Source organism: Gopherus flavomarginatus, chromosome 7 (assembly GCF_025201925.1).
Source record: "Gopherus flavomarginatus isolate rGopFla2 chromosome 7, rGopFla2.mat.asm, whole genome shotgun sequence".
Lineage (NCBI taxonomy): Eukaryota > Metazoa > Chordata > Testudines > Testudinidae > Gopherus > Gopherus flavomarginatus.
This window is the reverse complement of record NC_066623.1, coordinates 88,320,389-88,345,991: the sequence shown is the minus strand read 5'-3', so window position 1 is coordinate 88,345,991 and position 25,603 is coordinate 88,320,389. Positions and strand designations below refer to the sequence as shown.

Below are 25,603 nucleotides of genomic sequence, written 5' to 3'. Positions count from 1 at the left end.
GAGGTATTCTGACAGTCTGAGGGAGGAGAGTAGAAAGCAAGAGGCCCGCCCTACATTAGTGTGGGGCAAGAGCTTACTCCAGTTCCCAGGGAAAGCCCTGCATGAAGAAGTACCCATCCTGCTCTGGAGCATGCCAGTCTGAAGCTGCCTGACTAAGGGAAGGAAGAATCAGAGCTGACTGAGAGGGCAGTTGGGGGTGGAAGAAAATCACACTTCCCTGCCCATTACTAGGTGGGCTTAGTTTTATTGGGTTTATTCCCCTCCTTGTTTGCATTATGTAGGGAACTAGGGCTTTAAGAAATAGTGTCTTCCATGCCCTACTGAGGGACTTTCACCCTGGACCATACATGTTCCCAGAACAAGAATAGACCTAAGTGAAAGTGCTATACACAGATCCAAGAAGATGCACCTGGCACACCAGACAGCTCTTGTCCACTTAGGACCTGATCCTGGGAGCATCCTCAATTTTCATTGAAGTCAGTACCTCACAGCAGCATCACTGTACTTACTAACATTACATCAGTGCATACGCTGCTCTAACACAAATCTGCAGCTGTGAGTTGTACAAAACCATGCTCAGCAACAGACTCCACATCTAGCAGTCCCATGATCCTGTGTTGTTTCTTCTACAACAACGCTCAGCTGTTTGACTAATGCACTGGAAAGGAGAAGGCAGGTGTGTGTCACTTAATTACAGGCCTCTACTTCATAATAGTGGCTGTTAGTCTAGCTCTTGGCTGGGGTAAGTTCTCTGGGTGACTCAGGGTACGTCTACACTACAGGATAAATTTGAATTAGCTTAAACCGATTTTATAAAACAGATATTATAAAGTCGATTGTGCGCGTCCACACTAGGCACATTAATTCGGTGGTGTGCGTCCGTGGTCCGAGGCTAGCGTCGATTTCTGGAGTGGTGCACTGTGGGTAGCTACTGTAAAAGAATGAGGCCAATAATGTCGATTTGCGTCCACACTAACCCTAAATCGATATAGTAATATCGATTTTAGCATTACTCCTCTCGTTTTGTAGGAGTACAGAAATCGATTTAAAGAGCCCTTTAAATAGATATAAAGAGCAGTGTAGTGTGGACGGGTGCAGCGTTAAATCAATTTAACGCTGTTAAAATCGGTTTAACAGTGTAGTGTGGACCAGGCCTAAGACTCCTATGCAGCATTTGAGCCACTGTAAAATACTAAATAATTGTTCTGGGATCTGCCAGAGCCAATTTCATTCAAAGGTATGTCCCCTTTTTTGTTCCATACAGCTGTAAACACATTCAAAATAATCAAGGGTGTTTAAGGAGCTATGCAAACTAGTTTCACTGTTATTTATCATTTGTACTGTGAGAACCACTTACAGACCTCAAACAGGGTGAGACCCTATTGTGTAACTTAACAAAAACAGAAAGTGACAGTCCTTTCCAACGAGCTTACAGTCTAAAAGGTGTAGTTGACTTTTGCTCAGTGCAAGAGAGCCCATGAGAGTCTGGAATAGTGTGAGTATGGGCTGCTTCCAGGAATCCATAGAATCATAGAAATATATGGCTGGAAGGGACCTCAAGTGGTCATCGAGTGTAGCTCTCTACGCTGAGGGAGAACCAAGTAAACATAAACTGACAGATGTTTGCGCAGCCTGTTCTTAAAAACCTCCAAAGATGGGGATTCCATAACCTCACTGGGAAGCCTATTCCAGAGCTTAACTACATTTACAGTTAGAAAGTGTTTCCTAATATCTAACCTAAATCTCCTATGCTGCAGATTACTTCTTTATTTATTACTTCTTTCACTGGACATGGAGAACAATTGATCACCATCCTCTTTATAGCATCCCTTAACACATCTGAAGACTTATCAGGTCCCCCCTCAATCTTCTTTTCTCAAGACTAAACATACCACAGAATATTACCCTTTTTTGCACCTGCATCACATTATTGACTCATATTCAATTTGTGATCCACTGTAAGCCCCAGATCCTTTTCAGCTGTACTACCACCTGGTCAGTTATTCCCTATTTTGTAGCTGTGCATTTGATTTTTCTTTCTCTAAGTGAAGAGCTCTGCCCTTGTCTTTACTGAATTTCATCTTGTTGATTTCAGAACAATTCTCTAATTTGGCAAGGTTGTTTTGAACTCTAATCCTGTCTTCCAGAGTGCTAGCACCCCTTCCCAGCTTGGTGCCATCTGCAAATTTTATAAGCACACTTTATGATCCATTATCCAAATAATTAATCAGAATATTGTCTAGTATCCACAGTGCTTGTACCCATGTAACAAGATCCAAACAGGACCCTGACACCATTCTCAGTATGTCCTATCAGAAAATTTTAATAAATATAAATACAAACATTAGCAGCATTGACTAAAACATTTCTAGGTTTCTCTTCAACACAATGTCTTTTTTTCTGAAAGTAGGAACAGTGGAGAAAAAAAAAATCCTCACAATTAGACCCTGCTCTTGCGCCCACTGGCATAAGTGGCAAAATTACCACTGAATTTAATAAGCTACCTCCTTGGAGGTGCTGAGTACTTGTAACTTCCAGTGGCATCAATTAGCGTTGTAGGAACTCGGCACCTTTTAGGATTTGGCTACAGGAGAAAAGGATCAGACTCTTTACCTCTGAGGGAACATCCTCCTTTAACTGCCCCTTTCCCTTGAACTATTGAAATTCATGCCTAAGCTGAGGATTAGCATAAACTCATGCTCCATTAAGTCCCACTAAAGGCACTATTTGAGGGCTTATAGGAACTTAAATGGTGCACAGACTTTGTATTGGCCTTCTGCCTGGGGTGACCACCTGTAAAGCAAAGAATTAGATGAAGAACAACAATTAATGCAGGAAAACTTTCTTACAGAAAAAATGCAATAAAAATAGTAGCAAGTCAGAAGAGTGAAAAATATTCAAGTTAACAGAACTCTTAAAAATTAACTTTATCTGAAAATGGGAATAAATCCAAGAGCTCCAAGTCAGCTCTTTTTCAATATTTCATACAATATATCTAAGGCCATGTCTACACTTACAGTTTTGCAGCGCTGGTAGTTACAGCTGTGTTCGTACAGCTGTGTAGGGCCAGCGCTGCAGTGTGGCCACACTGACAGCTACCAGCGCTGCAGTGTGGCCACATTTGCAGCACTTGCAGCGCTGTTGGGAGTGGTGCATTGTGGGCAGCTATCCCAGCATTCAAGTGGCTGCAAAGTGCTTTTCAAAAGAGGGGGGTGGGGTGGAATGTGACAGGGAGTGTGGAGGAGACAGACAGAATGGATTTTTGGAGTTGACACTGCTCTCAGCTCCCCGCCTTGCAAGTTCTAAGGACTGGAAGACACACAGTGCCTACCTTCAATCATTTTAAAAGTTCTAACTCCCTTCCCCCACTCCTCTCTCATTCACTAAATGCAAATTATGTACTTCTAAATACCCGTCAGACCAGATAAGCAACTGCTCACCACGGACTTCCCCCTCCCCCTCTGCCGTGTGAGAGTGCTGTTTCTCTCTTCAAGCAAACAGCTGTGAACATTCCAAAGTAATTCCCCTGCCTGCCTCCCCTCGCTCAGCAAACAGGAGCTGTGTTTGTTTTTTAAATAAGCAGTTTGGCTGAACTCCGAGCTCTCCCTTTCTTCCGGTTTGTTGTGGACAGGAATTCTGGGATACCTCCTTATACCCCGGAGGTCAATAAAAGCGCTGGTGGGCGTCCACACTTGCTGACCAGCACTGGATCACCAGCGCTGGAATCCCTACACCGGAGGCTTGACCGGGTGTACAGCCAGCGCTGCAACCAGGGAGTTGCAACGCTGGCCGTGCTTTGCAAGTGTGGCCACATCCTAAGTTGCAGCGCTGTAACCCCCTCACCAGCGCTGCAACTCTCTAGTGTAGCCATGGCCTAAATTAGTTGTTATGTAACTCCAATACAATTCAGTCTTTACATGTAGAAGATATGGAAAGAGAGATAACATGTAAACCCAATCTTTACCTTATTATTCAAAAACAAAAACTCCTAGAAGTTCTTGTCCTAAGAAATCATTCAGTCTGACTTACACATCAGATTTTAGCCATATATCTTCCTACACAGAAAAGTAACTGCCATAGCACAGACTGATGTTTCTATCATGAAGAGAAGAAATTCATTTCCAAACAGCACTTTACCCTGAAGACCAAAGTCCACCAAGTGGGTATGATTATCAGGTTCTTTTCTTACATTACCTAGGAAAAGTAATGCTTCAAAATACAGTGTCTTCTATACTGTTCTGCCTTTGTATTTGGACTCCTGAGCTTGTGACCAAGAATTGCAGAAGCAGTTTTATATTGCACTTTCTTTAGGAAGGAAAATTACTGGGCCTAGTGCTTTATTTAGAACACTCAAACTATTAACATATTGGCACCAGTAGCTTTTCCATTAAGGAAAACAGCACCTGTTTTGCTCACTCCTGGAAGCCAATTCTACAATCCATACAGACAAAACACCTACAGACATCAATGGAAATTTTCTCCCAGTAAAGGCTGTAAGAGCAAGTATCATCAGGCTAAATGTTCACACGGTAAGAAGTGCTTGTCATCACAAATAAAGTGTGAAATCTTAAGTTTTTGTAATTGGTATTTCTCAGTATGGTCCTAGAGGTGTCAATCCTGCCTTAAAGTATAGTCATTTTTACACTAGCACACAGTATGAGAGACAGCAAACCAGTTTCTAAATTGGTTTCAATATTTGGAAGCTACTTAGAGGAACAATTCTCCAAATAAGCCAGAGAGCACATGTAACTTTGATAGTCTAGAATGGGAGCCAAACACATGTGCAGAGTCAGCCCCCAGGTATCTGACAGCTACAAGCCTCCAGATCCCTGAGGATTGTGTCTGCTTTCTGATAAACTAAGGGTCTGAGGGAGGAGGAACAGGAGAGAGAGAGAGAGAGAGAGAATAAGCAGACAGTTTCAGACTTTTTAAACATCTGCTCTTCTATCAGTCCAAAAATCCACATAATGGGCTAGGTTTTGGCGGGGTGGGTGGAGGCTATGGTTATGAGTTATGTTTTCCAATGGGTGGCACGGCACTGGGTCGCTGAGCATCTGCTATAACACTGAAATGGGCAAATCCTACATTTTCTGCCCCACACACTGTGCTGGGATGTAGCATCAGTAGTTGCAATAATATTTTTTCACAGTTTAAGCTACAGACCTGTACAAAAGCACAGACACAGCCGTGTAAAGTACCCTGACTGAACAAGTGAGGAAACACCGTCCTGAAGCCTGGATGCTTCTCCGAACCTAGAGGGATCCATCAGGTCCACACAGTCATCCCTAACCATGGTGCTGGTCAGTAGGTGTGCTACTTTGCTTCTGGTATCATGAGGGTGCAGCTAGCAGGTTTGTTCCGCACTCCAGCTTTTATTCCTCCCTCTCTCCCTTTTCCTCTTCTTTCATGTCCCTCTCTCACATACTGCACTTCCTGCCCCTGGATTCATCTACTCCCAATGATGCCCACACTTCTTTCCCATTCCCAATTCCTAGGATGCAGGGCCTGAAGTTGTCTCTGCTCCTGAAGGCAAGGTGTGTATGTGATGAGAAGTTCTCTCTTTCTACACTCCCTTCCGAACAGGGAGACAGCAGTGGCAAGATAAGATGACGAGTGGCTGGAACAGAATACTACAGTCCCAGCTGTCAGGGGACAAAGCAAAAAAAATCAGGACTGTTGGGAAATGCACTTTAATAATGATTTAATGATAATCAAAAGTATCTTGTAAAATGTGTTCTTTTGTCTAAATATCAGCAGTTTTTCAAGATTGTAAAGTTACTAAAGCAAAAGGCTTAGTCTGTCCCTCAAAAAGGGACTAATATTGTTTTAGCAAGGTGGTTGTCTCCAGGACTTTCAAAATATGAAATCTGCAGTTTATTTGTGGTGACTAGCGTATCTTATCCTAAGAACCCTCTTACACAGTGGGCTGAGAAAAATGAGCACTTTTACTTAGAAGGAAAATGTGGGCTGTTGCTGTTCATTATCTGCTCAGAGTTTCAATGCTGGTTAGAATAGATCCAGGCTAATGCAGTTTTCCCTGCCTCCAATGATTCCCTTCCTAAGCCTCCCTAAGGGCTATAGTGGAGGTCTACCCACAGGCTTGGAAACATTGTATTAATCTAAAATATATAGCATTCATGTGCTAAAGCTACACAAAATCTTATTTTTATATAATAATTTGGCATTTTCTTTGTGATAACTTATTATAAGTTATATACAACTAGTCTTATTTTAGTCATTCGTTGTACATGTATGGCCTATCTCTAGTGCAATTAAAACCATGTTGCCCCCTCTTTTGGTTAAAACATGTCTAAGACTCTAATACAATTTGGAAATATAGTTGTGGTCCTGCTCACAGGTTGGGATGGCCTTTTAAAAGGGATAGGCTTAGCTCCACCTATGATTAAATAGCCGCCTATCAGGGGATGGGTTTGAGGTCAGGAATCAGGTGATAGCCTGCAGATTACCTCCTCCTCAGATAAACGATCAGAAAGCAGCTCAGTTACAGAGAGATCTGCAAGAGGCCCTGGGTGAAGGGAAAGGACTTTGAATGAGCTAAGCAGCATGATGTGGTTTACTGGTTTGATTTAAGTTAGACGGTCCTGGTTTTGACTTATAACCCTACCCTTGAAGAAAGGAACTGAAATTTTGCTGCTGTTGGGACCTTTATTTGATACACTGAAATAAATTTGTTAGTCTCGAACGTGGCACAAGTACTTCTGTTCTTTTTGCGGATACCGACTAACACGGCTGCTACTCTGAAACCTGTTATCTGATACACTGGCTGGTGAGTTGGTTTATACTATCCTATAGAACCTGATTGTAACTGTCCCCTGACACAGTCCCCTTTAACTATACAGTAGACAGCCCATACACGTGGAAGAGATTAAAAGCATTTAGGATTATTATATTGAAATACTGATTTAATAACTATTAAAACCACTCCAGCATGGCTCATCAGAAATAAGAACACCATGAAACAACATCTGCTAGAAACTAAAACCATTTTTGAAAACTTAAACCAATCACTTGATACCTTTGTGTACACATATCCTTGATCTCCCTAGTTCTACCTAGTTTGCGTATCTGTACTTAATGCCCTACTTTTAAAAATTCTACTGCTGGCAGAATTAGCCCAGTCTCCTTGCTCAGCACCTTTGGACACTGATCAAAATCTTCCCCATGGCCAAAAGCAGAATACTGTGGAGACCACTGTACATTAGCACTCCCTGGAGGGACAGATTTACAGATTTTGTTAGGTTTTACAGGTAATCACATGTAATTTGCATTATCAGCTGCCATCACTGTATAGCCCACAGCGATACATCAAGTGGACTGATGGTAGCATGCTGGGTGAGTAAACCAGCATTAACATGGAAGAGGAAGAAATTCTAGCAGACTGCTTGAATCTGATCAGCCTCGGAGTTAAATTTTGAAAGCATAGTACATTTTAAAAACGTATCTAGGGAACAGTCATGCTATTATGAATGGTCATCCTATAGGTATGGAACTTGGACAGGCAAAAGCATAGGTGTCAAAATTCCCTATTTGGTAGGCTCTGGCCAAGGTTTCAAAAATCCATCCCAGAGAAATATTAATGTCCCCAGTTGGTGAGTAGGAAAAGGCATGTAATGCTCTGGCAGAAGGGCCATTAGGCTACCACCCTATTTATTGCATTGTTTCTGGAAAACAACTACAAGAGAAATTTGTAAAACCACTTTCACCAGTGAGTGAACAGGCATTTGACACCAAACAGGAACAAGGCAGTTAATTGGTTACAAACTGGATTAATTTTTTTAAATTACTTCTTAGGATGTACATGTACAGCAGTGGTCCCCAAACTTTTGTGGATCGTGCCCCCTGTCTGCAGCCCCCTGGAACCATGGCCAGGAGCAGAGCCACAGCTAAGGGAGGGGGACACCGACAGGGGTATGGGGCCGAGGATGCGTGGGGGATGGGTCTGGGCCTGAGGACGCAGCCAGGGGCCAAGGTCGGGGCAGGACTGGGAGCGGGGCAATAGCCAGGCCACAGTGGGGGCTCGAAGCCAAGCCCGCAACCAGATGCGGAGCCGTGCCAAGGCTGTAGACAGGAACTGGAGCTGTGGCTGGAGCACAGTTGTGCACGGGGCTCAGTGACCCTCCCTCTCGACCCCCTGTGGGAGCTGGCCCAGCCTGCCACACACCCCTCTGAACGTTCCTTGGTGCCCCACCCTCGGGAAGCACGCCCCACAGTTTGGGGACCTCTGATGTACAGGGATTAATGGGACAAACGTGGATATTGAGAGACTCTTAAAATTATGTTTCTAGATCACACTTCAGATCACCTCTGCCTTCAGGATCTGGCACATGGCGATATCAAACTCTTATTGTGTCACTCAGCGAGGTCTGCAAAGCTGAATTTGAGTAACAGAAATCTAATTAACTGTATCTTCAACCATTTTCTTAGGATTTCGGCAAGTCTAGAAAATACTGTCCATTAGAGTATACATTCTACAATATATAATGCACCCTACAGTGAAAACCAAACCAAACAGTACTATTTTAAAATTTAAAGAGGATACTGTGGCACTGCAGTAATTCTGAAAAATGTCTGCTTCATCACTTATGCAGCAGAACAGAAGAAAATATGCATAGCTCTTTTATGAGCTGTAGGTTACTACTTGATCCCAAATGAAACTGAAAGGCACAAGACACAAGAAGGTTGAAGGAAGATCTGACAGTAACCGTTACCTTCTGTTTTATTACAAGGATCCAACTAGAAGCTATTTGCCAGAACTGGTATATTTGAATATTTACCCTCTGGATTGTCTTCATTTAGACTAAAAGATACTTTATGTCCTTACTGAAAAACAACATTATTACACATACCTTGTAATTTCATAGGAGAAATACAAATATGTCTGTATATTAGATCTTGCTTATAATATTTTAAAATGTGCTATAGAAATGATCAGACTACTTATATTTAATTATTATTACTGTTCTACAACAGGCTTTTTATCATCTAGGAAAGAATAAACAGCATGATTTACAATAAATATATTTCAAGTTAAAAGGTATTGTACCTAAATTTAACACTGTAATAGGATCTCCAAGATTAATTCCATTTTATATATTGCAGCAAAAATAACATTTCTAGTAGGAGGGAATTACTTATAAACCTAGCAAGATCTAGACATTCACATATTTGTGTAAACAACTTAACAAGGTTTATTACATTTCCAGAAAGTCTATGCTTTTACAGTAGGATTTTAGCTAAAATTTTATTTTATGTACTATGACAAATATATAACAGGGCTTATATTCAGCTCCCTCACAAATTAAAGTGGAAAAACGGAATGCCACTATTTATCAAGCATGGCACCCTTCCCTTTGTTTCACAAGTGGCTATACCTGCGTGTAAACAAAATGTTAGAGTGAGGCATTCCAGATGAAGTGCAGATAAAGTTGAAGGATGTTTTCATGATGAGCTGTGAAGGTCCTGGCAGCAAATACCTAAAAATGATTTTAAAAAAATAGAATTTAACTGAAAAGGTTACATTCAAAGGCAAAAGGAGTTAGTCATTCAGGTGCCTCACATAATCTTGGTATGTCAGACTTCATGTACATTCACACACGGAGCACCGTGTTGCAGGTCTTTGCCTCAGACAACAAAGGAAATGGTTTAATAAATAAATAATTTATTTATTTATTATTACAACCTATAGACAGCCAGAGCAAAACTGCAGCCTACATTGGGTCATATATTTTGCCACTGATTTCTTAATGGTAAAGATGTTAAATGCTTGCAATAGCCAGCCCTTTGGATGAAGGGGGGGAAGAAGACCAGTCACTTATCCAAAGCTATTTCTAACCTGTCACCCAAGGATCTCAATTAGAACAGTATTATTTTTCCCAGATTAAAAATGGGTTAAAAACTGAGACCTAAAGAGATGAACTGACCTGTAAAAAGTGAAACAGTAATTCAGTGGCAAAGACAGGCAAAAAAATACATGGAGTTTTGAATCCCAGTTTTCTGCTCTAATCATTTGTCTATCCCGAGCTGTTTTAAATAGTGGCAGGCCATCACCACTATCCAAGTAATGCAAACACCCCAGATTTCTTTAATCTTCTAATTCATCATTAATCAGTGACTCAGTTATTTTTTTTAAATCAGATTAGCTAAGGATTTATTTCAGACAACATTGCAAACATTCATTCATCAGTTGCTTAATATTCATTTTTAAATCTGTTTCTTATTACCAGTCCTTATAATTAATTGGAGGACTCATTAGATGAGCACAAAAAAAAACTATACAAAACATCCACATTAAATCAAAATTTCATGAGTGATGCGCAATGCCCAAACAGATTACATACACCACAGATTATATAATGTATGTTTAAAAAATGTAGCATCATTCTAGGGAATCACATTGATTAATGATGAGCAAGTGCATTGAAAGAGTTCTGAGGATTAATCCTACTAATCACAAGGAAAGAGGCAATGTCATGACTGTTTATAGGAAACATCTGCTCTGTGAGAAACTGTAAATGTTTGGTTTGTTTAAGCCCTGAGGAAGGCCATTATTGCCAAAGGCTAATCAATTTGCTATAAACAAAGGGTCTGATCTTAGGAGAGGCTAAGCACCTTTTGTACGGAGGTGCTCAGTATCTCATAGGATTTGGGAGCAAGAACATCTGAGCAGTTCTGATGAAGGACGAGATGTGACATCTATGCTTGTCTGGAAAAGTTTAAGGATCTAACCAGCAGGGGCAAAGGGGATTGACCACATTCCTTCAAGTTTCTTTTAGAAGTGAATTTTGTTAGGATTCAAAAAGGCCAGAGGCTTTTTTTAAAAAAAGCTTGTGTTATGAGATTTGAGTATCCTGACTGGAAAAGAAGTCTGGCTGTGTTCTCACAGCATTTTTACTTTTATTTTGAAGGTTTGTGAAGAAAACATCATTGATCATTTACCTTGGTATTCCCAATAGTGTCTGATAACAGACCTCTGGGACCACTGAACTGTACAGTGAAAATTATTTTTGAAATATGTTTAACAATTTTTGAGCTTGTCCTATGCAATAAAGTTAAAATAATGACTGGTTTTCCATCAGGAACAGTATCACTGGGAATCAGACATACAGTAATGTGTAAAGCACCAAATATGTATAAATAGCCAATTGCAACTGGAGATGTATCTGACAAAGCTGCCAAAAAAGTGCACATAAACGTAGCCTGAAAATAGTTTCCCTCTCAAGAAAGCCCAACAGAGCTATACAAATGAAACTTTACAAAGTTATGAGAAAAAAAAAAGGAAGCTGTAAATCACTCTCTGCCCATATGCTGCAGTTTACCGGGTCTTACTCATACTATATCACAGTCAACAAAATTATTATTAGCAGTGAAAATCCTTTAATATAATTTCTTTGATAGCTTAAAAATACAAACCCAGGTGCAACGTGAAATTGTGTAGTGGTTACTGTTAAGGGAAATAATGTCACTGTTACCTTGTACATATTAGGACTGGCTGGACAAATAAAAGCAAACTCAGCTGATATAAAAGGGTTTCTTTCCCATAAAAAAAATAGGAAGCCCCTTCTTTAGGCAGAACATATTGGTTAGTGTAGCCATAATATAAATGTAATGTTTTTTGAGATAAATGCAGACTGGTTGTAGCTTTTAATGAAAGTTATCCTGACAGCTATGCTGCTACAGATACAAAATAGTAACTTTTACTTTTATAACTGCTATACACTTATCTAAAACAGAGGGCCAGATTCTGCTCATATTTGAAATCCATGATTACACTTTCACTGGGACTTCAGCAGAGTCACAGAAAATGGCCAAAGCAGGCCTGTTAGGCTAGGCAATACACTAGAGTGATTTGATTGGTCTGAACAGTTATGGCTGATTTTTGATTGAAAAAAATGACCTCCCGTATTAATATTGGCAGTAAGAATTACTTTGTTTCATCTTTTTTGATTTTACCACTCTACTATTATAAGCTCATTTATATATGAATATTGCATATGGTTCATTTTGTGGCTAAATTACCTCTACTTTTGCTGTGAACAATCAACTTCTGTTTCCAGCTGGTATTAAATTATGTTAGAGCCCCTGAAACATTCACATGACAATAGCAGAAAGTTTAATATATTAAATAACTAGTTAAAGACATATTGCTTATGCAATTAAGTCATACAGTAGGTTTAACTGATAATATATATTGAGTTTATTTTCTACAGGACATTCTATATGTAGTAGCTATTTTAATAAACACTGCCCTTGCAGAGAACTGCATGACTTTTAAAATGAACAAACCATTTGTAGATTTATGTACTGAATGATCCAAATTACTAGGGTAAGAGAAGCATTCAGAACATAAATCTTTAATTCTGCATTTCAGAACCATTACATCACAGATCACTGGCTCCTTACTCCTAGTGATGTTTCAGTAAGAGTCAGCATGCTGACGATATTATAACTCTGCTGAAGAACTGACCCTGCCCATGGAGAGTCAGGTAAGTGCCAAAATATATTTTTTACTATATTGTGCTGTTTTGCAAGGTTTTAACAAAATGTTTATACCCTTTGGGAAATATAATAAGAAAAACTTTTATGTCTGCAGTTTTTAGAAGTCAACTTTGCAAAACTGTGCAACATAGTAAGTCAGATGGCACTTACCTGACCATGGCCTGGAGCTATGCTCCTGTGGGATTCCACTGTGGTTGCGAAGCAGCAGAGTAATACATGTTAGGGCACTCCTAGGAATGCAAACCAGGAATCAATTACTCTGAGGAATCTGAGAAAAGGAAGAAAGGCAAGTTTCAATTCAGTTAAGAACAGAATGCCTTTCTTACTCTGGCTATTGGGGCATTAAGCAAACAAAACTTTTAATAAGTTAGTTTCAAATAAAATGAGTATGGTAAATCTCCTCTTAACCCAGCAAGGATAATTCCTGTTGCGTTCACTACCACACTATAGAAATCATAATGACAGGAAGTAGGGCTGGAAAGGAAATGCTCATCCTTTATGTTGCAGACAGTGAACTAGTTCTTGTTGCTTTTTCCTAGGCCTAGAGCAGTGGTCCTCTACTTGTTTACCACTGTGAGCTGCATATGCAGTTCTCTGTGTGTTATATGGGCCACATACACACAATATATATATATACACACTTGTATGGCCCTGAGGAGGTCACATGGGCCGTAGCTGTATGTAGGTTGGGCCACAAGCAGCCCACAGGCCACAGGTTGAGACCACTAACCTAGAGGGAAGTATACGCATATAATTTAAAATCTGGTCATATATTCCAACATGTCTCATAATTAGAAATATGAAAGTATATACCTTGTATCATCCCAGTCAGGGCTAATTCCAGTAAGAGATCCTCTTGAATCTGCTGAATATTTGTAAGCCACCAGCAGGCAGTGTTTACAAAGCTGTACTAATCGTTGACAACACTGGAGTTGTTCAGGAGTCACCAGCTCTGTCCTTTTACTGAATATGGTCTCCCAAGAACTTCTGTTGGCATGGAAACAGACATGACCTCATGTTTTGTGTTACAAATGGCAATCTAAAGGCTTTACTACTGCACATCAGATTTAGCAGTGGAGGAGTAAGAGAAATAAAGTGTGACCTTGCCTGTTTACAGGAAAGGCCTATGCTATTTAACCCATATACAGACAGATAGTGGGAATATAAAATACAAATTAAGAAGTTAATCTTCATATTGCAAAATGATCACAACCCATTTTTCATTCAGTATGTCCCCTGAAGCATTTATGGGACCATTGTTTAGGTTTAGCACATAAAGATTTACTGCCATGTAATTTTCAATGGTGTTCTACATCATGAGACACATAAAACACTGATTTATTTTTAACAAGCTACTATCTGAATAGTCTGCGATGCCAAAGTAATTATATAGCATGCTACTACTTTCATTAATTAGTCATATTCAGGAATCCATGATATTAAGCATGAAGAGAATAACAAATGATACATATGACAGTCGAATATAAATGTTCAAAATACTGTGCTCTGTTTCACATTTCCAAAAAATAGATAAATGGAAACATTTAATATTTCATTTCTCTACCAGAACTATTTAAAATGTCATGGGGAGGGAGTTTCTCAGTCTAGACAATTTGAACATTAGCACATTGCTCTAACGGGGCGGGGTAGTCTGCTCTTTATCAAGTCAGAGAAGTATAATTAAAACTTTCAGTTTGTGTCTGGTAAATTTTTCCATCTGAAATAACCACACACCTGGTACTTTTGTTTCCATTAACATTTTATTTCCAAAATGGTTTATAGTCCTTCAGCTTTTCAGTGCACAGAATTTTAAGGCTACCATGCTAGTCTAACTAGGTGCATTTCACCCCAGTAAGGAGGAATTAGTCCTGTGCACAGTACTTGTGTTTATTCACAACTTACTATATGAATATGACATGAATAATCATACATGAATACTATATGAATATTCAGATATGAATACAGAGAACTATATGGGTGTCCAAGGGCAAAATTTGTACTTGAAACCTCTTTCCCTATAAAAAAAAATGAAAGCCCTGTATAATGGCTTAGATGGCTGGCAAGCTTGGGTTTGATTTTTTTTTTTTAATGAAACAATCATTTCATACAGTGTATGTGGGGGGGGGGGACATGTGGGGGAAGGGTTCCTTGCATCCTTCCTCCAGGTTCTAAGCATCCAGAGTGAAGTCTTGGCCTCACTTATGTCAATGATAGCTTTTTCCCCAAAAAACATTAATGGAGCCAGGATTTTATCCTCCACATAGGGGTTTTGAATGGAAGTCATAAAATAGGATGTCTGTTTGGGCTTAGTGAGAATTCATGCACTGATATAGCATCAGCCCTGAACAGGAAATGTGACAAGTAAAATCTGAGGTAAATGTGGGTATATCTAGTTAACTTTTGGCATGGCACACCACCATGGAAAGGGGATACAGGAAGACAACAAGGGAAGGCCATGCAGTGTATGCAAGGTTTGAACCCTGGGGACCTTAGTATAGGCTTCCCTGCCTCCAAAGGCCCTCAAGATTGGAAAAATTAAAACTAAAAATTCTGAAATAAAATTAATAAAATATTTTAAAAATAACAAAGTGGAAAAAGGTACCACTAGGTACAATGCTAAGGTTTTGATCACACACCTACAGTGTAATGGACATATGCAAGCACTTAAAGAATCAATCATATTATGGGTCAGATCCTCAGCAGGTATAAACTGACATCAAACCATTGAAGTCAATTGAAATCAATGGAGCTATGGCAATTTATGCCAGCAGAGGATCTCTCACTCTCTGAGACTGTTGCTTTTAATAATCTATTTTTTCCATCTCCCTTTTCCTGTCATTGTGTTGAATACAGGTAAGGTTTCTTATTACATTTGTAAATGTAGTGAATGCATTCCCTACAAGTGACAAATGAGTTATTTCCTTTTGTACATATGAAACCCATCATCATCATGTGTATATTTGTTGAAGCTCATTTTCAATAAATCTTTTTTCAATCCTCTTTTGCAAGCTAATCAAAAACATCCCATTAGTCACCTCACTCTATATATTTACAGAGAAACTTATATGCTCTCCAGATATGGTATATATTTGTACATACATTTTTTCCCCATAAGGAAGACTATAAAAAGAATCTTTGACATATTTTGTTTTGTTATATACATAGGATCTAATCCAGCAGACCTTTCCTCACGTGAATAGTCCCCTTGACTTCAATTGCATGAGCATAAGGGGCTGGGGAATGGGCTGATTTAATTTTAAAAATATAGTATCTTGTTTTCCAGTAAGCATCCTTAATTTTCAAGCAAAAAACCCCCATTCCCTTACCTATCAGTGTCACAATTTCATACTTTTCACATGCTTACATTCTCATAATTGTTTCAGATATGTAATGAAGAGCAAATATTGTCCAACTCAGAAATTCAGCTGTATTTCTAAACCATATATAAATAAATGTATAAAATGTCAGCAGGACTCTTTACTTGATTCTCCTTTTCTTTACTCTAGGAATCAAACAGACAGGGCCATGATTTTTGTCAGTGGCCAACTCACTAAGATTAAGTCACTGTGACTCTCTGTACCTCAAGGTAGCACCTGAGAATCCCATATTCACCATGGTGATAGAATTGTATGTTTTGTAAGTATACCTTGTGAGGTATTATTTTAAAAGTCTTGATCTGTTGAACATGAATATCCGGTTGGATTGTATGTGCTATCATTGTATGTGAAGTTATGAAGTATTGCTATCTCTGTTACTGAAATATGTTGTGAGGTTGGGAAACCACAACCAGCCTTTCAGTTACAACAAAATAGTAGCCAGCAATAGCCAGACAGCATTAATGGCTCAACACCCATCAATAAAAGAATCCACTATCCCAGAGATTCCTTAGAGAAGGTATGTTTGCAATGGAGACTGCTTTGACCAATGGTAACTGCCTGATCCCCTCCTCACAGCAAGGATTTTTCCAGCACACTGGAAGAAGGTATAAAAGAGGGGAAGTGACATCATGATTTGGCCTCTCTCCCACCACATCTCAACACCTGGAAGCACATCTGCAAGACAAAGAATTTGAACTGGAGGGTTTGATCACAGGCTATAAAAGGATACAGTCTATGTACTGAGGAACTGTAACCTCCTGCACCATCTTTCAGGGTGAGAAAAGCTATCTGATTCAATGCTTGCTTAGATTAAAAGTTTAGGACTTAGAATATGTGTTTCTGTTTTTATTTCTTAAAGTAACTATTTCTGACCTTTATGCTTATCACTTATAATCACTTAAAATCGATCTTTCTGTAATTAATAAATCTGTTTTATATTTTACCTAAGACAGCATGTTTTGGTTGAAGTGCTTGGGAAATCTCAACTCAGATTATCCAGGGCTGTTGCACGGCCACTACCCTTTTGTCAGAGTGGCCAACTAGGTAAGGAGCTTACACTGGTCAGTCTTCTGACCAGTGCCACCGAGTACAGTCCTGAGGTGCAAGGCTGCAGCTTCTCTATTGATGGTTCATGTGTGGCTGGGAGAAGCATTCATGTAACTCAGTTGGGTGTGTCCCTGCCTGTGAATGTCTGCATAAGTGCAATACCTTTGTAGTGTGAGGGAAACCCCAGGCTGGTGGGTTTTGGAGGGTTGGTGGTCCCCCAATCCAGATAGTACCCCGGGGACCCTGTCACAGCCACAGAAGTAGTTGGCCTGATTTTCAAAAGTGCTGAGCCAGAAGGGTCTCTCAGTGAGAGAAATCAATGGGAGCGGCAGGATGCTCAGCATTCTTGAAAAATCAAATCATTTACTTTAGATGCCTTCAGATGGATCTAAGATCCTAACTGTATGGGCCCATTATTGAAATTCTTGGCCTATGTTAATAGGTAATTACATGGTATATTTTTGATTAATGGTTTTTAAAACAGTTCTATTTATTACAATAATTTCTTGAATGAAAGTAAACAGTAAACTATGCTAGCTCTAACTATAGCTGTGAAATTATTAAAAGGATTACAATAATAAACATATTGAGCCTACCCTGAATTACAGAAACAGTTCCACAAGCCTTGGCCATGGCTCCAGAGTAAGCGATTAAACACACGGTTAAAAATACGGTATAAATGTAAACATTCAACGTCAGAAACCCTCCAGACACGTTGCAGAACAGCACGAACACTTGTCCTCACTATGTCCAAAACCTAGAAAAGAATATTTCAAGCAAATCAAAGCAATTAAAAAATCCAGGCATATATGACAAAATCTCAAAACCAAACATCTGTCCTTTCATTACACAGAAAAAATGGTAAGAGATAATTATCATATAGCATCATCATTTCTAAATTTCAACAAGCTGTTTCATTTACTAACTCTGTTATGCCATCATTTTCCATCAAAACCATTTTGCAAAAACAAAACAAGTTTCATTATTTATTGCATTAGTATCTCTCCCCCAACCTTTTCCAGTACTAGTAAGTAAAAAAGATTGTTAAAACAAGTAAAAACAGAAAGAGAGAGACAGACAGACAGACACACACACACAGCGCTGATAAGGAGCATTGTGATTAATACCATCCTTAGCAATACTGAATACTTTAAAATTGGTTACCATGTTTAGAATACCCTCTACTTCACAAAAGAATAATCCTGAGACAAGCTGAGTACCCACAGTCTACAATGACTTCAGTGTGTGTTGCATGTGCTTAGCCCTGCTCAGAATCAAACCATAAGACACTAGTAAGACTGGCTTTTATGCAGGAAATGGTACATCATAGCATTGAAGAAAAATCAGCATTAAGAGACATTTGAAAAGGAAATGCTTTTTTAAAAATGTAATATAGCGTTAATCTGAGTACTGTTTGTGGGGAGAAAGAAGAAAATTGGACATTTTTGCACAGTGTATAAATTGGTCTCTCTGTCTAGTATACATCTTAGCTCAATGTCTCACATGTTTTATTTCCATGCATACATACACCAGTAGACTATGGAGTAGGAAGTAGCTCATTAGAACATGATGCCCAATTCTGCTCTCCGATACCCTTGTATAACTCCCACTGAATTAAATGGGAGTTGTGTGTGGATATATTGGTGCAGAATTGCAGCAAAGAATGTGGGCTAAATCATGGCTATTAGATACTGCCTGTAACATGTTTTCTGAAAACGTTAAGTGTGACTTAAGTAGTATATAGGCCAGTGGTGGGCAAGCTACGGCCCGTGGGCCTCATGTGGCCCATCAGGGTAATCTGATTGCGGACCGTGAGACATGTTGCTGATGTTGACCATCCGCAGGCATGGCTCCTGCAGCTCCCAGTAGCTGCGGTTCGCGGTTCCTGGCCAGTGGGAGCTGCGGGAAGCGGCAGTCAGCACGTCCCTGCAGCCCACCGCTTCCTGCAGCTCCCATTGGCTGGGAATGGCAAAGCGTGGCCACTGGGAACTGTGGGCGGTCATGCCTGTGGACAGTCAACATCAGCAAAATGTCTCATGGCCTGCAATCATATTACTCTGAAGGCCGCATGCAGCCTGCGGACCACAGGTTGCCCGCCACTGATATAGTTCTTGTGCTGAACAGAGGCAAATTTCACCCAAAAAGCATATTGCAGTTCATCAGACCCAAAATGCCTACAGCATCACACAGAATAAAGCCTGTTCAAGTGATTTTCTGAAAGGAGATGCCCCCACTGCTCAGCAAGTAAGATGATATCCAAACTCTTACAAGGGAGTGACCAAGCAGAGAATTTAGCCATGGTAAGATGAGCTTTGTCTTTTTACTACAACGACCATTGCTATTGAAGAGTCTTCTGGTCTCAGGCACATGGAGTGCATGTAGACTCACACTGAATACTTCTAGGGAGCAGCACCAAAATAAGAACTTTCAGGAATTGCACAAGGGCACAGCCATTTAGCTCCACCTACATTAATTTCCCCTGTGCAGAATGAGAATGTCCTTTTCTTTCTTTTCTTTTACACTAACACAACAAATCATTTAGATGTAACAGAGCAAGGAGATGAATAAACTGAGCAGTTAAAGACAGAGAGTGTGCCAGCAGTGGAAACAGCAGAAATTGTGCAAGCTGAGGTAATACAGCTGCTAAATGGTCCTTGCAACACATCACTGATTGATGTTAGAGATTATGGCTATGTACAGGTGTTTGTATTTAACCAAAGCAAGGGTGGAGAAATCATTAAGAAGATATCAGAGGGGTAGCCGTGTTAGTCTGGATCTGTAAAAGCAGCAAAGAGTCCTGTGGCACCTTATAGACTAACAGACATTTTGGAGCATGAGCTTTCATGGGTGAATGCATCTGACAAAGTGGGTATTCACCCACGAAAGCTCATGCTCCAAAACGTCTGTTAGTCTATAAGGTGCCACAGGACTCTTTGCTGCTCATTAAGAAGATATATCTGTTGGGGATAGACATTCTGAAAACCTAGCATATCTGGCGGATATTTCTTTCCCGTATTCTGGAATTTCCTAGCAATCCCAGAGTGCATGCCAGATAGTCCAAGTTTCTGTTTTAAAACTTCATAAAATTTCAGAGCTGCTTTTGAACTACAGACTTATACTTTCAGAAATATTCTCTAACACTTGTTCTTTTTTGGCTTTACACCTTCCCCCCCCCCGCAACCTGCTAGAATATAAAACACTCTGCTCTCAGATCCACTAAAGCTTTGTACTCATATGTCACATTTGGAAATCCTTAGCTGCAACGTCAATCTCCAAAGTAAGCCACTTATATAACTACTTCCCTAAGAATACCTATCTGATTGCTTGAAGGAGTTGAGATTAAAAAGGTGCAGAAACATAGAGCAAATCACTTCCCCTGCTGCCAAAATATCAAGAGCACACCAATGCTTCAGGTAGTATTAGTCTCCTAAGTCATCAAAGGTGTCTTCACATGAAGAAAGAAATCCACATTTTCAGTACTGCATTTTATATTAATGACCTAGTGTTTTATCCTGACATACTGTACATGCCCTGGGTGCCACACAAGCATCAGTCAAAGAAAGCACAGGACCCACTAGCATGCTTTTTAAAATACCGGTTACAGGGGACAAACCAGCTGGAGTAATAAAGCCACAGCTAACATTAAACCGGATGGCTGAATCTCTTAGGGTATGTCTACACTACGGGATTATTCCGATTTTACAGAAACGGATTTTTGGAAACAGATTGTATAAAGTCGAGTGCATGCGGCCACACTAAGCACAATAATTCAGTGGTGTGCGTCCATGTACCGAGGCTAGTGTCGATTTCTGGAGCATTGCACTGTGGGTAGCTACCCGTAGCTATCCCATAGTTCCTGCAGTCTCCCCCACTCATTGGAATTCTGGGTTGAGATCTGAATGCATGATGGGGCCAAAACAGTGTCACGGGTGATTCTGGGTAAATGTTACCACTCAATCCTTCCTCTGTGAAAGCAACGGCAGACAATCATTTCGTGCCCTTTTTCCCTGGATTGCCTTGGCAGATGCCATAGCGCGGCAACCATAGAGCCTGTTTAGCCTTTTGTCACTGTCACCGTATGTGTACTGGATGCTGCTGACAGACGCAGTACTGCAGTGCTACACAGCAGCATTCATTTGCCTTTGCAAGGTAGCAGAGACTGTTACCAGCCGTATATCACTGTCTGCAATTGGAAACTGGCGATGATGGTTATCAATCCTTTTGTACCGCCTGCAATTGGAAATTGGCGTTGACAGTTATCAATCCGTTTGTACCATCTGCTGCCGTCATGGGTGCTCCTGGCTGGCCTCGCTGAGGTCGACTGGGGGCGCATGGACAAAAATGGGAATGACTCCCCAGGTCATTCCCTTTTTTATGTTTTGTCTAAAAATAGAGTCAGTCCTTCCTAGAATATGGGGCAAGTCTACTAGAGAACCAGAGAGCACAGCTGCTCTGGGTCAGAGCCCCAGATATCCAGCAGAAATGATGAGCTGTATGCCATTCTAGGGGGCGCCCCTGCAACAACCCCACCCGTTGCTTAATATCCTCCTCTCACACCCCTCCTGGGCTACCATGGCAGTGTCTCCCCATTCGTGTGATGAAGTAATAAAGAATGCAGGAATAAGAAACACTGACTTTTTAGTGAGATAAAATGAGGGAGAGGCAGCCTTCCACTGCTATTATAGTCCAGGCAGTACAGAATCTTCATTAGACATGAAAGGGGGCGGGGTCAGGCACTCAGCCTCCAGTTGCTATGACGAGGATGGTTTTCAATCCTTTTGTACTGTCTGTCAGGAATGACAGGGAGTCATTCCCATTTTTGCCCAGGCGCCCCCGGCCGACCTCACCGAGGCCAGCCAGGAGCACTCACGGGATGATGAGAACGGTTTCTAAGCCTTTTGCACCATCTGCCGTCAGGAAAGGAAGAGGAGGGGATGCTGCTGTTCAGCGCCGCAGCACCGCGTCTACCAGCAGCATGCAGTAGACATACGGTGACATTGAAAAAAGGCGAGAAACTATTTGTTTCCCTTTTCTTTCACGGGAGGGAGAGGGGAGTACATTGACGACATATACCCTGAACCACCCGGGTCCAACGCTTTTGCCCTTCAGGCATTGGGAGCTCAGCCAAGAATGCAAATGCTTTTCGGAGACTGCGGGGACTGTGGGATAGCTGGAGTCCTCAGTCCCCCCTCCCTCCCTCCACGAGCATCCATTTGATTCTTTGGCTTTCCGTTACGCTTGTCACGCAGCACTGTGTTGAGTCCCTGCTGTGGCCTCTGTCTGGAGATTTTTTCAAATGCTTTGGCATTTCGACTTCTTGAACGGAGCTCTGATAGAACAGATTTGTATCCCCATAAAGCGATCAGATCCAGTATCTGCCGTATAGTCCATGCTGATCAGCGCTCCACGCTGGGCAAACAGGAAATGAAATTGAAAAGTTCGTGGGGCTTTTCCTGTCCACCTTGGCAGTGCATCTGACTCCAGATTGCTGTCCAGAGCAGTCACAATGGTGCACTGTAGGATAGCTACCGGAGGCCAATACCGTCGAATTGCGGCCACACTAACCGTAATCTGAAATGGCAATACCGATTTGAGCGCTACTCCCCTCGCCAGGGAGGAGTACAGATATCGATATTAAGAGCCCTTTATATCGAAATAAAGGGCTTCATTGTGAGGACGGGTGCAGGATTAATTTGGTTTAATGCTGCTAAATTCGGTATAAACGCGTAGTGTAGACCAGGCCTCATAGAAGAAGAAGAAAAAAAAACCCAGGGGCAACTGAAAACTGTGTGGTCAATGAAATAGTATTCCCAGTCTGAGATATCTGTTAACATATTGGAGTGCTGACACCATATCAGGTCTAAGCACCCCCTTCACCCCACAAGAGGGGTTTGTGCCCTCTGGCAGTGTTTCCCTTCATGGAGATTCTTTCCCTTTTTAGGGATAACCTTGTTGGGATAGATGAAAGAGTATCCAAGATTCCGTGCAGAGGACCCACATCTCTGCTGCAGCTCTGACTCTCAGCAGATTTCCCCTCCCTGTACTCCTAGCAGTGTATGTCAAAAGATCTATGCCAATGGTCCCCAACCTTTTCTGTGTGGCGGGCGCCGGACCGAGGACCATGGCCGCCGGACAAGCAGTTGCCGAAATGCCGCCGAGAAGCAGTATTGTTAAGAAGCGTTCCCGCCAAAATGTCGGAGAAAAGCAGCGCCATCAAGAGGTGTTGCCACCAAATTGCCACCGAAAATTGGCAGCATTTCGGCAGCGACGCTTCTTGACGTTGCTGCTTCTCGGCGGCATTTCGGCAGCTGCTTGTCTGGTGACCAGTAGGCAGGCGCACATAGATGCCCTGGTCGGTGCCAGGGCACCCACGGGCACCACGCTGGGGACTCCTGATCTATGCTATCAAGGGCTCTTCCTAGCTACCGTTGCCCTGGGAACCCTGACCTTCCCCCTCAAAAGGGATCTCCACTTCAGAGAAGACTGCAAAGTTTGGTGTCTGGGTTCCATTATCCTCCCTTCAGTGGAATGTACAGGAAAAAGATAATGTGCAATCTTGTCATGACCAGGTCATATGCGGCCAGACCTAGTAGTCAGAGCCAGAGTCAAGAGTCGGATAGGTGGGATACAGGGAGATCAGAAGCAAGAGACAATCTGAAGATCAGAACCACAAGTCAGAGACCAGAGTCAGGGCAGGTGAGGATACCAGAGAGTCACAGGCAGGAAACAAATGAAGTCAGAAACCACAAGTCAGATGTCAGGAGTCAAGCCAGGTTGAAATGCCAGAAAAATCAAGCAGGAGCAGGGTTAAGGTTGCCAACTTTCTGACTGCAGAAAACTGAACACCTTTGCCCCGCCTGCTGCCCCACCCTCACCCCTTCTCCAAGGCCCTATCCCCACTTACTCGATCCCCTCCCCCACCCTCGCTCACTTGCACTGGGTTGGGGAAGGGGGTTGGAGTGCGGGAGACGGTGAGGGCTCTGGGGTGAGGCCAGAAATGAGGAGTTCAGAGTGCATGAGGAGGCTCAAGGCTGGGGATTGATTGTGAGGAGGAGTGAGGGCTCCGGCTGGAGGTGCGAGCTCTGGTGCAGGGCTGGGAATGAGGGAGTTTGGAGTGCAAGAGGGGGCTCCGGGCTGGGGCCAAGGGGTTCGGAGTGTGAGAGATGGTGTAGTCTCTGGAAGGGTGTTTGGGTGTGGGGCAGGGCTCAGGGCTGGGACATGGGATTGGGGTGTGGGGGGGTGCAGAGTGCAGGCTCCAGGCGGCGATTACCTCAGGCGTTTCCTGAAAGGGGCTGCCATGTCTGGCTCCAAGAGAGAAGGGCCAGGGACCTCCATGCCCTGCCCCATCTGCAGGCGCTGCCCCCACAGGTCCCATTGACCTGGAACCATAGCCAATGGGAGCTGTGGAGCTGTCACTTCGGGCAGAGACAGCATGCAGAGCCCCATGGCCACCTCTGCACCTATGAGCCAGAGAGGAGACATGCCAGCCGCATCTGGGAGCCAGGCAGGGAGCCTGCCTTAGTCCTGCTGCACTGCTGAATGGACTCTTAATGGCGCAGACTGTGGTGCTGACCGGAGCGGTCAGTGTCCTTTTCGACTGAGCATTCCAGTCGAAAACCAGGTGCCTGGCAACCTTAAGCAGGGTGCAGGAGGCATGAGTCCCACAGTTCAGAGCAGGATGGAGACCAGTTGTTTGGACAACTTCCTGTTCCTGCTGCTGGCTTACATTGTGCTAGCAGGCCAATCAGCCAGTTTGGGACTCCACAACTGGACCTCACACAGGGACTGGGCTTTGTAAGTCTCAGGTAAGCTATTGCTAGCAGGCTGCAAAGTGGAGGGTTGGAGAGTGGCTGCTCCCATAAATCATGCAGGCCCAGATTTGAAACCTGTAGGTCATGACAAATCTTCCCGCTCTTCCTATAACCAACCACTCCAACTGTGTAGATCCGCAGATCAGCAGAGAGGCCTCTGCGGGTTTGGTGAAAGATGGGGAAGAGTGCTGCTGAGGCAGCCAAGCATCCCTACTGCAAAGGATGGAGTAGGTCTATGCACTGGATCTTGGGGTAATGACCCTCCCCAGTGCATTACCAACATGTAAGAGATTATCATTAGCAAAGGGTACTCAGCAGAGGGACCAACAGATGTCAAATAATAAAATAAATCAGTCTCAGTCAATGGTAACCGCTACTACTACAATACATGCACTCTATACTTTTTAAAAAAAATCTCTGTAGAAATGTGGATTTATGTTGCCACTTTACATAATTCCAAAAGACCTTTAATTAAGTTCACAGCTAACCTGCATTATCAAGTTCTCATCATGTTTTTGTCTCTATAAAGCTATGCCAGTTTTATAAAACTGTATGCATAAATCTTCCATCTAACATATGAACTTCAGGTCAAATGGCCAATTACAGCACAATGGACATAAGAACGGCCATACTGGGTCAGACCAAAGGTCCATCTAGACCAGTATCCTGTCTATTGATAGTGGCCAATGCCAGGTGCCCCAGAGGGAGGTGAATCTAACAGATAATGATAAAGTGATCTCCCTCCTGCCATCCATCTCCACTCTCTGACAAACAGAAGCTAGGGACACCATTCCTTACCCATCCTGCCTAATAGCCATTAATGGACTTAACCTCCATGAATTTATCCAGTTC

General features: G+C 42.0%; 1 protein-coding gene across 8 annotated transcripts in view; it reads right to left on the bottom strand.

The window, feature by feature from the left end:
* Nucleotides 1-3,296: 3,296 nt before the first annotated feature.
* Nucleotides 3,297-25,603, bottom strand: part of TTLL7 (tubulin tyrosine ligase like 7) — a 127,510-nt gene continuing 105,203 nt past the window's right edge. For 7 of the 8 annotated variants that reach the window (XM_050963497.1, XM_050963498.1, XM_050963499.1 and 4 more), the window contains 3 exons: nucleotides 17,537-17,697; nucleotides 13,330-13,503; nucleotides 3,297-9,494 (listed from right to left, as the gene is read on the bottom strand). In XM_050963497.1, the coding sequence (XP_050819454.1) occupies nucleotides 9,377-9,494; nucleotides 13,330-13,503; nucleotides 17,537-17,697 (453 nt within the window). In that variant the 3' untranslated portion in view covers nucleotides 3,297-9,376. Of the gene's footprint in view, nucleotides 9,495-13,329; nucleotides 13,504-15,948; nucleotides 16,569-17,536; nucleotides 17,698-25,603 lie in introns of those variants that run through there. The other variant, XM_050963503.1, reaches the window with a different exon arrangement.